This window comes from Euleptes europaea, chromosome 19 (genome assembly GCF_029931775.1).
Source record: "Euleptes europaea isolate rEulEur1 chromosome 19, rEulEur1.hap1, whole genome shotgun sequence".
Lineage (NCBI taxonomy): Eukaryota > Metazoa > Chordata > Lepidosauria > Squamata > Sphaerodactylidae > Euleptes > Euleptes europaea.
In genome coordinates, this window is record NC_079330.1 from 8,294,346 (window position 1) to 8,307,560 (window position 13,215).

Below are 13,215 nucleotides of genomic sequence, written 5' to 3' on the forward strand. Positions count from 1 at the left end.
TGGCTCTGAGGGAGTCGGTTTGCTCCATTTCCCTAATTTCCCTTTGCAGCTGCTCCTCCCAGCCCCATTGAACTCAAAGGATGTGTGAAATTGCCACACACCAAAGTTACTTAACAGTAATGGATTTAATTAACAAGTTGAAAAGGCAAAGTCATCAGCTTAAAATTCTTCAATAAGTCGATGGCCTAGTTCTTGGGGCTGGCTCCCTGTCACGCAGTTCAAGGCCGTCTTAAAGTGTCAGGATGCTTTCCACCCCATATCCCAAAACTTAGGTGGCTTTCTGCCATCCTTGTGCCCCCTCCCTCATTGATCTGCAAGCTCTCCATGGAGGGGGGGGGTCTAGGACTGGAGTTATAGTACACATGAACACACATGAAGCTGCCTTATACTGAATCAGACCCTTGGTCCATCAAGGTCAGTCTTGTCTACTCAGACCGGCAGCGGCTCTCCAGGGTCTCAGGCAGGGGTCTTTCACATCACCTACTTGCCTAGTCCCTTTAACTGGAGATGCTGGGGATTGAACCTGGGACCTTCTGCATGCCAAGAAGATGCTCTACCACTGAGCCACAGCCCCTCCCTCCCTCCCTCCCCTAGTAGCCAGCTCCAGGTTGGGAAATTGCTGGAGATTTGGGGGTGGAGCTTGGGGAAGGTGGGGTTTGGGGAGGGGCCTCAGTGGAATACAATGCAATACAGTCACCCTTGAAAGCAGCCATTTCCCCCCAGGGGAGCTGATCTCTGCAGTCTTGAGATCTGTTGTAATTCTGGGACATCTTCAGGCTCCACCTGGAAGTTGGCAATCCAAACCAGAGCCCAGGGAGGAGAACAAACATGTGTGTGTGTGTGTGTTAAGTGCCGTCAAGTCGCTTCCAACTCATGATGACCCTATGAATCAATGTCCTCCAAAATGTCCTATCCTTAACAGCCTTGCTCAGGTCCTGCAAATTGAGGGCCGTGGCTTCCTTTACAGAGTCCATCCATCTCTTGTTGGGTCTTCTCAGCTGCCCTCAATTTTTTCTAGCATGATTGTCTTTTCTAGTGACTCTTCTCTTGATGCGACCAAAGTACAAAAGCCTCAGTTTAGTCATTTTAGCTTCTAGGGTCAGTTCAGTCTTGATTTGATCTATAACCCACTGATTTGGTTTTTTTTGGCGGTCCACGGTATTCGTAACACTTTCCTCCAACACCATATTTCAAAGGAATCTACTTTCTTCCTGTCAACTTTCTTCATTTCATACCCGTACATAGTAATAGGGAATACGATGGTGTGAATTAACTTGGTCCTGGTCATCAGTGACACATCCTTACACTTAAGAATATTTTTTAGCTCCTTTGTGGCTGCCCTTCCCATGCTCAATCTCCTTCTGATTTCTTGGCTGCAGTCTCGCTTTTGGTTGATGATGGAGCCAAGGAATAGAAAGTCTTGAACAGTTTCAATTTCCTCATTGTCAACCTTAAAGTTGACTAATTCTCCTGTAGTCATTACTGTTGTCTTCTTGATGTTCCGCTGTAGTCCTGCTTTGGCACTTTCTCCTTTAACTTTCAGCAGTAGTCGCTAAAAGAAGTAGTAGTAGCTAGGAGAAAACCCAGCTTCATCCCCTCCTTGAATCAGATGGGAGAGGAGCTGCAACCAGTCTGGGACCTGGAAGGCATAACTGGCCTTCCCTCATTCCAGAAAAGAAGGCCCTGGTTTTTGCTGCTGCTTGCTAGTGCCAAACCTTGGACCAAGACTGCATTATACAATTAACTTGGGGGACTCACTGCCACAGGATGTTATGATGGCTTTGCTGCTGCTTGCTAATTCCAAACTTCGGACCAAGACTGCATTATACAATTAATTTGGGGACTCACTGCCACAGGATGTTATGATGGCTTTAAACGGATAGCTCCCTAAGTTGCGTTGAGCCTGTGGTAGCTAAATGGAACTTTTAGGTTTGGTGGCAGGATCGCTCCGAGTAATTGTGCCTGCATCATTTCTCTGCAGGCAACGATAGGGCAGCTTTGGACTCTATGCTTTCTGTCGGACTTCTAAATGGCCACAGTGGTGAACAGGATGCTGGACTACATGGACCTTTGGTGAGACCCAGTGTTGCCCTAGGTTCCTTTGGAGCCTATCCAGGGGTTCAGTCCTGCAAAAAAGCTTGCATCCTCAAGTGGCAGATTCTGACGGCTAGCTGGGAAGAGTCCTCTGCTCGGAAAGCATTAATCATCCCTGCAAAAACCTGGGCAGCGTTGTTGCACACACGCACGATCCCAGTTGCTTTACTCCGCTCCAGCGTTGTACGCGGCAAAGGTGTCGGCGGCATCCAGAGCGGGTGAGCGAAAGCAAGCCGACAGGCGACTCCTCAGTGGCTGGGCGGATAGATGGAATGAAATTTAAACTGCCTTCTTTCTCACACGGTGCTGAGTCTGGCGCATGAGCTCCAGCCAGGGAGAGCGCGAGGAAAGATAATGCTGGAGTATTTATATTCTCATCTAGGCAATTGAAAAAAAAAGTCACCTTATCTTGAAGAAGACAATGGATTTAGGAAGTCTACAGCAGAAGCACAGTAGGTGGATTTAATCTTTTCCCGTGGCATATTCTGCCTTTTAATTTTTTAAAAAATCCAGCACTTCTCCTATCAAGCTAGAGCCGAGTTGTTCTCTCTTGCTTTAGCCAAGCTTGATAGCGGTGCTGTATATATTTGATTTAAAATTCTCTCTCTCTCTCTCTCTCTCTCTCTCTCTCTCTGTTTTGTTCAGCGATTCATTTCATCAGCATGCGAGCCACTTAGCTTGAAAACCCAAGGAGACAGTGGCTCCTTTCCTCAGCCAGCTCCGCTTCATATAGCCATGTTTTATTAATTGTTGTGACGGTTGTCATATTTTTTTCCCTTAAAAAAACAACAACCACGAGCACATCTGCTGAACAAGGTGCCGTTCCTCAGCCCCCAAACGGGTTGCGATACAGGTGGAGGTGAAACAGCACAGAGCTGCGTTTCCACCCACAGTCAGAACTTGCTCTCGCCTTTTGAGCCCTGCCGGAGTTGCTCCACAGTGCTTGTGGTGGAGCATCTGAAAAGCACGCTGGGCAAACTTTACCCACGGGGGGAAAGTGTTGCTTCTGGTTCCTGAGCAGGAGCTCTGCAAAGGGGGCAGTGCAGAGAGGATGCATGCTTGGTTTTATAACGGCATCCGTGGCTCCGGGGGAATCTAACATTCTGCATTTGTGCTGCGGGAGGGGGGAGTCCCTCAGACAAGGCACTGTTTGTCTCCTGGGGCTCGGCGGTCCTCTCTTCCTAAAGATGACGGTGATGCTTTGTGACTGTCAAATTGCTCTTCTCTGCAACCGCTGTACGTTACTCACTTAAGCAGTAAATAGACGCCGTTAAATGTTAGATGAAGTTCCTTCTCTGGCGCTCAGGGCAAGGTGAGAGGGGGGAGGTGAGCATGCATGTGTGAATGAGGGAACAGTGTGCTACATGACACGCGCACGCCGAGGGAGATGATAGTGCCTTCATGCATCTGCCAATTTGGGAAGGGAAAAATCTTTTGAGTCTTCGGCAGTGGTTTGCAAAGGCTTCAGAGGCACAATGCAGTGTGTGAAGGTGTTTCTCAGGCAGGCATAACTTACAGTCATAGCTGTCATACAGGATGCATTTTTTTTGGGGGGGGGCGGAGTTGCAGGCAGGTTTTGGGTGGCTCACAGTAAAATGCCAGGTGTAGCATTGCCAGTCCCTGGGTCTCTCAGGGCACACCTGCAAAGAGGTTTGCAAAGATTTTGGAGTTGTTTTCGTGCTTCTGACAGCTGCTGTGCTAAACATGCATAGAGATGCAGGTGCTACACTGCTCCCCCTCCCAATTCGGTATCAGTTGTACTTTTCCATCCAGGAGGTCCCCTCTCCACCAAAGTTTTAACTATGCTGAAATTCGGGGCAAATTCCAGGGCCTTCTCGGGGAAAGCTGCATTTCTGTACATCTTGGGGACGGTGGGGATGGGCTGCTCATTTAGAGTGATATTATAAGAACATAAGAAAGGCCCTCCTGGATCAGACCAAGGTCCATCAAGTCCAGCAGTCTGTTCACACAGTGGCCAACCAGGTGCCTGTAGAAAGCCCACAAACAAGACGACTGCAGCAGCACCATCCTGCCTGTGTTCCACAGCACCTAATATAATAGGCATGTTCCTCTCATCCTGGAGAGAATAGGTATGCATCATGACTAGTATCCATTTTTACTAATAGCCATGAATAGCCCTCTCCTCCATGAACATGTCTTGGTAGAAAGGGACCCTGAACGTGTCTGTTCTTGCCCCTGAGGCAGGACAGCCAACCCCACGTAACTAGAACAGTGGGATGGGGGAGCAAGGGGCTTTCAGATAGTGTATAACTTCTAAAAAGAGCCAGACTTGATGGAGGGTGCCCTTGATATAATATCACAATAATCTTCAGGTTTTTTTCAGCGTCAGCCCTCAGATCCATTCATAACAAGAGAGCCAGCATGGTGTAATGGTTAGGAGCGGTGGTTTGGAGCGGTGGACTGTGATCTGGAGAACCGAGTTTGATTCTCCACTCCTCCACATGAGCTAATCTGGTGAACTGGATTTGTTTCCCTACTTCTCCACATGAAGCCAGCTGGGTGACCCTGGGCTAGTCACAGTTCTCTCCAAACTCTCTCAGCCCCACCTACCTCACAGGGTGCCTGTTGTGGGAAGGGGAAGGGTAGGTGATTGTAAGCTGGTTTGATTCTTCCTTAAGTGGTAGAGAAAGTCGGCATATAAAAATCAACTCTTCTTCTTCAGTATAAGATCTATTTCAAAGTTATTCTTTTCAATGGTGTATTCCTCCCCACCCTTCTGCCTTTAGGGTGCTCTGATGCGAAGGTTCCCCCTCCCCCTTTGTAATATTTGGAAGGAATTTTTGTGAAGGCTGCTTCACCTCTTGGGGGCAAAGATGATCCACAACTCTTCTTGCACGCAACTTTTCAAGATAATGCTTCTTTCTCTGTACCTGGTCACTGTCTCTTGACCTATGCATCTTTCACAAGCAAGCAAACAAACAAATATTTCATCCCTGTCAGTTTCAACTTGAAAATCCGCATTAGTTTTGTTTCCCCTTCTTGCAAACAGAATGAGTAATTCTTTGATATTTGCACCATTTTCCATTCAGCAAATTTTTTTTGTAAAACGCATGCATTTTTCCAGCATTGTGTACTAATAAACAGACATTACTCTGATGTGCACTGAAATTCCATAACTACTATGTGTCAAACCGCACAGCATGCCTACACGATACAAACTGATCTACGAGATGAGGGGCAAAAAAGTGGGAAAGCAAAACGGTTGATCGAAAATGCAAACGGATACTAAAAGAAACACGGGGAACGTTCGCTCATCCCGAAAGGGAAGATAGTGTCTTGGTGGTCTGCTGGTGTGACTTGTTTTAGATTGGGGTGTGACATGCTTGTGGATTGCAGCCTGCCAGTTGAAGCCCGATGCATTATCCTACGCTTCCGGATAGGGGTTGTGGCACTCTCCTCTCTTTATTAGGCAAAGGTCCCCTGTGCAAGCACCGGGTCATTACTGACCCATGGGGTGACGTCACATCATGGCGTTTTCTACGCAGAATGTGTTTACGGGGTGGTTTGCCCTTGCCTTCCCCAGTCATCTACACTTTACCCCCAGCAAGCCGGGTACTCATTTTACCGACCTCAGAAGGATGAAAGGCTGAGCCAAGCTTTAGCCAACTTCCTGAAACCAACTTCCCTCGGGATCGAACTCAGCTCATGAGGGGAGCTTTTGACTGTAGTACGGCAGCTTACCACTCTGCGCCACGGGGCAAGATCATCTCCTTATTATGAGCATATGTTCCAGAGCTGAGCTGGCTTCTGGAGAGAGGAGCTGTGCTAAATGTAACCACCTTTCTGCGGAGGTGGATGCCAGGACATTAGGGTCGGCATCAGCGTACCCTCGGGGGGGGGAGCTGCCAGAGCCCAGGGTTTCCAGCAGGGATACTCTGCTACTGGCACTCCCTGCCCATTCACTTGTTAGCGCTGCGTGCAGCATGCTGCTTGCTGCAATCACTGCCTGGTGTTACTGGGCAAGCTGCTGAAGGCAGTTGTGGGCATGGGCAGTGGGAGAACATAAGAAAAGCCATGTTGGATCAGACCAAGGCCCATCAAGGCCAGCAGTCTGTTCACACAGTGGCCAACCAGGTGCCTGTAGGAAGCCCCCAAACAAGACGACTGCAGCAGCATTATGCTGCCTGTGTTCCACAGTACCTCATATAATAGGCATGCTCCTCTGATCCTGGAGAGAATAGGTATGCATCACTAGTAGTATCCATTTTGACTAGTAGCCATGGTTAGCCCTATCTTTCATTAACATGTCCATTCCCCTCTTAAAGCCTTCCAAGTTGGCAGCCACATCCTGGGGCAGGGAGTTCCACAATTTCACTATGCGTTGTGTGAAGAAATACTTCTTTTTTGTCTGTTTTGAATCTCTCATCTTCCAGCTTCAGCAAATGACTCCATGTTCTCGTATTATGAGAGAGGGAGAAGATCTTCTCCCTGTCCACTCTCTCCACAGCATGCATAATTTTAGAGACCTCTGTCAAGTCTCCCCTTACCTACTGGTGATCAGAGAAGAGAAGGGCATACAAGCAGGTGGGATGCGTGCAGGTGAGCAGGAAGGAAGGAGGACATGAGTGGCTGCTGATGGACAGAGGAGGGGAGGGGAGGCCTTGGAACTGTCTGCCTGAGACCCCTAAAAAGCTGGAACTGGCCCTTCCCTTTTCTACTTCCTAAGGATGAAACAGATTTTTGAAAGCTGTCTGTTTTGATTCGAATACCCCCTATTTGGATTTCATTTCTCCCTGCGAGGAACGAACTGGCGACCCTGATATTTTCGCACCAGCTTCTCTCTTTTGCCTCATGCTGAATTATCCCCATTTAAAACGAATGCCTTTTGCCAGTGTTATTTATTTATTTTTTGGTACGAATTGCATGCGTGCACAAAGGGTGTCAAAGGAACAAAAGAATTAGTTAACGACAGTAATGAAAATATGGCAAACGGACGAGGAGGACAACAGAAGACATAAAAAAACCTGTGATACGAAGGTTCAGAGATTCTCTCTCTCTCTCTCTCTCTCTCTCTCTCTCTCTTTGCTTCTGTATTTTCTCCGGTGAGGCACCCCCATGGATGCTCCCACATCAATCAGAGTAAATGGGCTGATGAGGGGATCCGTGGAAATGAGACAGGATGCGGAGCTGCCGCATTAAGTCTGCAGAACTAGCTTGGCCTTCAGCAGGAAGCCCCCCTGCGAGTCGCAGTCAGTTCTCTGGCGCTTCGTTTTTCAATGAGGCAAGGTTTCTTCAGACTAATAGCTCTCTGTATCAGAGAAAACAGCTCTAAATGGCTTAATATCTACCTTCTTCTCTTCTGGCAGTAAATACCTTTGGCAAAAGATCATCCCCAGGTGAAGGAAAAGAAGAAGAAGAAGAAAAGTTGGTTTTTATACGCTGACTTTCTCTACCACTTAAGGGAGACTCAAACCGGCTTACAATCACCTTCCCTTCCCCTCCCCAGAACAGACACCCTGTGAGGTAGGTGGGGCTGAGAGAGAGTGACTTGCCCAAGGTCACCCAGCTGGCTTCACGTGTAGGAGTGGGGAAACAAATCCAGTTCACCAGATTAGCCTCCACCGCTCATGTGGAGGAGTGGGGAATCAAACCCTGTTCTCGTCCGCCACTCCAAACCACCGCTCTTAACCACTACACCACACTGGCTCTCCCCGTATCGCTGACCAACTGAAAAGGACTCCTCATCAGTCAGTGAATCTTTCTTGAGATTGAGCTGGAATGGTGTGTTCCTCTTTTGAAACACCCTGAACCTAGAGAACTAGCGAGTCAGGGACAAGGGCTGCCTAGACCAGCCTTCTCCGTTGTTCACCTCTTGTCTCTATATACACAACATTTTACAAGGTCTAATCACAGTTTAGTTGGGAGGGGCTGTGGATCAGCGGTAGAGCATCTGCTTGGCATGCAGAAGGTCCTTGGTTCAATCCCAGGCATCTCCAGTTAAAAGGATCAGGTAGTAGTTGTATGGACACTTGGCGGATTAATCTTTTTGTAAGATGGAAAAGCCCAGAGTGGACTTGTGACAGTGTGGCTCGCCCTCTGCATATTGTTCACAGCAGATATCATAGTTTATTTCCGCTCGCCTGCCCATATCAGCACATTTTGTAATTATTTTACTGTCATGCTAGCATCCTCGGAGGAACTCAGGGCAGCATATGAGGTTTCTCCCCTCTGTCCTCACAATAACCCTGTGAGATAAATTGGGCTGAGAGAAAACAGCTAGCCTCAGTTTCATCTGATCAGGTTTCACTCTGAATAGGGTTTTGAATCCATGTTTTCCCAGTCCAGATCCAAAACTATCTAATATGCCATTCTGGTTCTGAACTTGTGAAGGGGGAAAATTCGCCACTGTTTAGCTTGGGCTGTTTAGCTTGGAATGAAGGCGGTTAAGGGGAGACATGATAGAGGTGCATAAAATTATGCAAGGTGTGGGGAGAGTGGGCAGGGAGAAGCTTTTTCCCCTCTCTCATGATAGTAGAATGCGGAGTCATCTGCTGAAGCTGGAGGGTTAGAGATTCAAAACTGATAAAAGGACGTATTTCTTACACAACACATAGTTAAATTGTGGAACTGCCTGTCCCAGGATGTGGTGATGGCTGCCAGCTTGGAAGGCTTTAAGAGGGGAGTGGACATGTTCATGGAGGAGAGGGGTATTCATGGCTACTGGTCAAAATGGATACTAGTCATGATGCATACCTATTCTCTCCAGGATCAGAGGAGCATGCCTATTATCTTGGGTGCTGTGGAACATAGGCAGGATGGTGCTGCTTCAGTCGTCTTGTTTGTGGGCTTCCTAGAGGCACCTGGTTGGCTGCTGTGTGAACAGACTTGCTGGACTTGATTGGCCTTGGCCTGATCCACCATGGCCTTTCTTATGTTCTTATGCCACATAGCATTGTTAGTATGTTGTACCCCCTTCCTGCCTGATAGCAGGAATGTCTATAAAGACATCTATAGGTTTTATGTCTATAAAGACATGTATAGGTTTTGGGGGGGTTGTTCAAGCATGAGCAGCTGGCTTGGATTCTGAAAACTAGACAGGTTGGCAAGATGGCAACGCAAGCTGCCTCGAGCAATCATGGACAGGGGAGGCGAAATATTCCACATACACAAGCAGCGGCTTGTGATTTGTCTGTTCTATATCATGATTTCTGTAACCAGGGTGTCTTGAACATCTCTGTTCCTTGCTGTGGGAACAGATGCAGGCAAACTCATTTCCTTAGTCCCAGATCCCACCAAGGAGCCTCTCAACAGCATTTGGCCATAGCTGGGTGGGGTGATACTTTGCCTGGTGGGGGGGCTCTGCCTGCCTCCAGCCTCTGGCCGACCAGCTCGCTCACTTTGCAGGGCGGCAGCTGCCCAGACTTGAGAGCATTTCCTGTGGCGGGCAGAAAAAGAAGAGATCTCAGCAGGGGTTCAGAATGTATTTGAGCTGTCATGGGATCTCCTTACGGCCCTACAGTATTCTCCGTCCAGTGTCAGCTTTATTTCATTTATTGATTGCAAGAATCCTTCCAGCTGTGGGGGTCATGTTTTTTCCTGGCCTGCTTGAACTTAGATCTTGAACTCAGATGGGTGCCAGAAACGCATTACTAAAGTCTCCAGGGTTCTGCTCTATTCACACACTCACTCCACCCCACTGAGGCTAACAGCTTGTGGCTGCCGAGTGTAAGCAGAACAGCCTATTTCTTGGGGGGTAGAGGGGAGAGTACCTACCCATGAACTTTGTGGTAGGCAGTTTGCCCCCCAAAGGGTGACACCAAAGGGGTAATCCCTTTGTCCGTAGACTAGTTGTGCCAGGTATTGCTGCATGGGTTTGTGTGTTGTTAATTTGTTCGACTATTTTATGGATTTTGTAAAGTACCTTTTAAGGTCACATACAGTAAAAAGGTGTGGTTGTGTGAGTGTTATGTGCCGTCAAATTGCTTCTGACTCATGGTGACCCTATGATTTAATGACCTCTAAAATGTCCTGTCGTTAACAGCCTTGCTCATATCTTGCAAACTGAGTCAATTCCTTGATTGAGTCAATCCATCTTATGTTGGGTCTTCCTCTTTTCCTGCTGCTCTCAATTTTTCCTAGCACTATTGTCTTTTCCAGTGACTCTTGTCTTCCTAGAAAACGGCCAAAGTATAATAGCCTCAGTTTGGTCATTTTAGCTTCTAGGGAAAGTTCAAGCTTGATTTGATCTAGAACCCACTTATTTGTCTTTTTTGGTGGTCCGCGATATCTGTAAAACTCTCCTCCAAATGAAAATGGGGTGGTTAAAAACAGATAAATTGGATTTCAATGACAAGATGTTTCCAGCGTAATGTAGTGGTTAAGAGCTGTGGTTTGGAGCGGTGGACTCTGATCTGGAGAACTGGGTTTGATTCCCCACTCCCCCACATGAACGGCGAACGCTAATCTGGTGAACCAGGTTGGTTTCCCCACTTGTCCACGTGAAGCCAGCTGGATGACCTTGGGCTAGTCACAGCTCTCTTAGAGCTTTCTCAACCCCACCTACCTCACAGGGTGTCTGTTGGGGGGAGGGGAAGGGAAGGTGATTGTAAGCCGGTTTGATTCTCCCTTAAGTGGTAGAGAAAGTTGGTATGTAAAAACCAACTCCTCCTCCCTCCTCCTCCTCCTCCTCTTTCTTCTTCACCATGGGCAGCTCAGTTCACTTAGTGTAACTGAAACGTACAAACTCCTGATTAGGTCAAATGAAGAAGGGGGCTCCAAGCATGCCCCCCACATCCCTAGGGGAGCACTTGGATTATTGCAAATGTGAGCGTGGCCATAGAACATCTTTCTAATATGGGAGCACCGGAAAGAGCAGATGCCGCAATCAGCACAAAAAGCAGATGAAAATTTGATTGCGTGTAATTGCAGTAGGATGAAAATACACCCCAGTTGTGTGCCTTGGCCTTAATATGCAGCTTGCCAACAAGGAGGACGAGTGAACATTTTGATGCCTCTCAGCAGGAATGGGCAAATCAGGTGGGGCTGTGCTGAGTTTTTTTTTGCGGGGGGGTGGGCAGGAGTGAGGATCATCCCCCTTACATGATAGAATCACACCTGATTCATGACAGTGCCATCCTATGCACAATTACATTGTGAGTGCCTGCGTGGTGTAGTGGTTAAGAGTGGTGGACTCGGAGAACGGGATTGGATTCCCCACTCTTCCATGTGAGCAGCGGACTCTCATCTGATGAACCGGGTTGGTTTCCCCACTCCTACACATGAAGCCTGCTGGGTGACCTTGGGCCAGTCACAGTTCACTTAGAGCTCTGGGAAGGTGATTGTAAGCCAGTTTGATTCTTCCTTAAGTGGTAGAGAAAGTTGGCATGTCAAAACCAACTCCTCCTCCTCCTCCTCCTCCTCTTCTTCTTCTTCTTCCTCTTCCTCTTCCTCTTCCTCCTCCCTTCCAAGTCCATTAAGGATGTGTCACTGGCAACCAAGATCAAGTTAATTCATGCCATAGTATTCCCTATTACTATGTATGGGTGTGAAAGTTGGACAATGAAGAAAGCTCACAGGAAGAAGCAGATTCCTTTGAAATGTGGTGTTGGAGTAGAGTTTAATGGATACTGTGGACTGCCAAAAAGACAAACCCGTGGAATTTGATGTCACAAGGTAGAATGGCTCTAAAGGTGCTGGGGTACACCTTTCCCTGCCTGTGAGCTGCTGCTAGTTGGGGTAGGCAATTCTAAACTAGATGGACCAGTGGATTGATTTGGTATGACGTACCTTTGTACAGCCCTGAATTGGATGGCCCAGGCTAGCCCAGTCTCATCAGATCTTGGAAGCTATGCAGGGTCCGCCCTGGTTACTACCTGGACAGAGATCACCGAGGAAGTCCAGGTTGCTACTCAGAGGCAGGCAATGGCCAACCACCTCTGTTCATCTGCCCTGACCTGGATGGCCCAGGCTAGCCTGATCTCGTCAGATCTCAGAAGCTTAGCAGAGTCGACCCTGGCTAGTATTTGGATGGGAGACCACCAAGGAAGTCCAGGGTTGCTACGCAGAGGCAGGCAACCACCCCTGAACATCTCTTGCCTTGAAAACCCTACGAGGTCACTGTAAGTTGGCTGGACAACACTTTCCACCACCAGCTTTGTACATCTGGACAGTTAATGTGGGGAGGTGGTTGCAGCTCAGTAGTGGTGTTCTGAAAGGCTGAGGTTTCGCTCCCCAACACCCCTGATTTAATCTTGGGCAGCAGGGCTGGGAAAGTGTAGTGCCCAAAGAGAAGCTGCCAGTAGGAGAAGATAATCCTAAGCGACTTGGACCAGTGGCCTGACTCTGCATAAAGCAATTTCTTCTGTTCATCTGTGCTCAAATGTGATATATAATTGCAGGACTCAAGGAATCTTGCTGTCTTTTATAATTTTTCTCAGAGCAAGCTGGAGCTTTTTTTCCATTGCTGCCTCCAAATTACATAACACACAATGAAGCTAAATATATCCTGTAGCCTTTCTGTCGCTTCCGAACCGACACGCGTACACGCAAACATAAGCATGTATAACTCCAGGCTCCACACGTATCGGCCTGCATGACATCCTTTGTGTTTGCAAATTGACGGCAATCAAAGGTTCAGGATAATTACGGTCAGCCATGGAGGCAGCTTGCGGCCCCTGGAGAATAATCAAGCCAGGGAGGCCTTTTGCCTGCCGTGGCTGCTGCGCGGAAGCAAACCAGCTCATCTTTAGCAAAAATAGTCATTAAGCAGCAACGGTTTGGTCTGCCTTGGGCAGTCTTGAGTGAGAAGCACAAGGCAGGCAGAAAGCAATCAGCCCTGCCCTAATTTTTTGGTGCATAAATTCGCTGCCTCTGAGAAATGGCTCACAACAGGGGAGCAGGAAACCGCGCAGCTGATGAGGGCTTATGGCCGTAATAAGGTGAGGTCATTGCGAGAAGAAGCTTCATTTTAGCAGGAGAATAATCCTTCTTTTCATCTCCCCCCCTTTTTTCCAGCTGGTTACTTCAGAATTTCACTTAGACCTTTAAAAAAATCACAAGAAAGCTAGTGATCATACTTAGAGGTTAGTAATGTAAATGGAGAACCTTTTTGGGAGCATTAGCTGAATGACCTCTCTTGTGGCTTTAACAACCTCTGAATCT

General features: G+C 47.8%; 1 protein-coding gene across 1 annotated transcript in view; it reads left to right on the forward strand.

The window, feature by feature from the left end:
- The first annotated feature begins 2,420 nt into the window (after window positions 1-2,420).
- PLCH2 (phospholipase C eta 2) overlaps window positions 2,421-13,215 on the forward strand; it is a 250,203-nt gene continuing 239,408 nt past the window's right edge. The window contains exon 1 of the mRNA XM_056865319.1: window positions 2,421-2,546. Within this exon, the coding sequence (XP_056721297.1) occupies window positions 2,516-2,546 (31 nt within the window). The 5' untranslated portion in view covers window positions 2,421-2,515. The remainder of the gene's footprint in view (window positions 2,547-13,215) is intronic.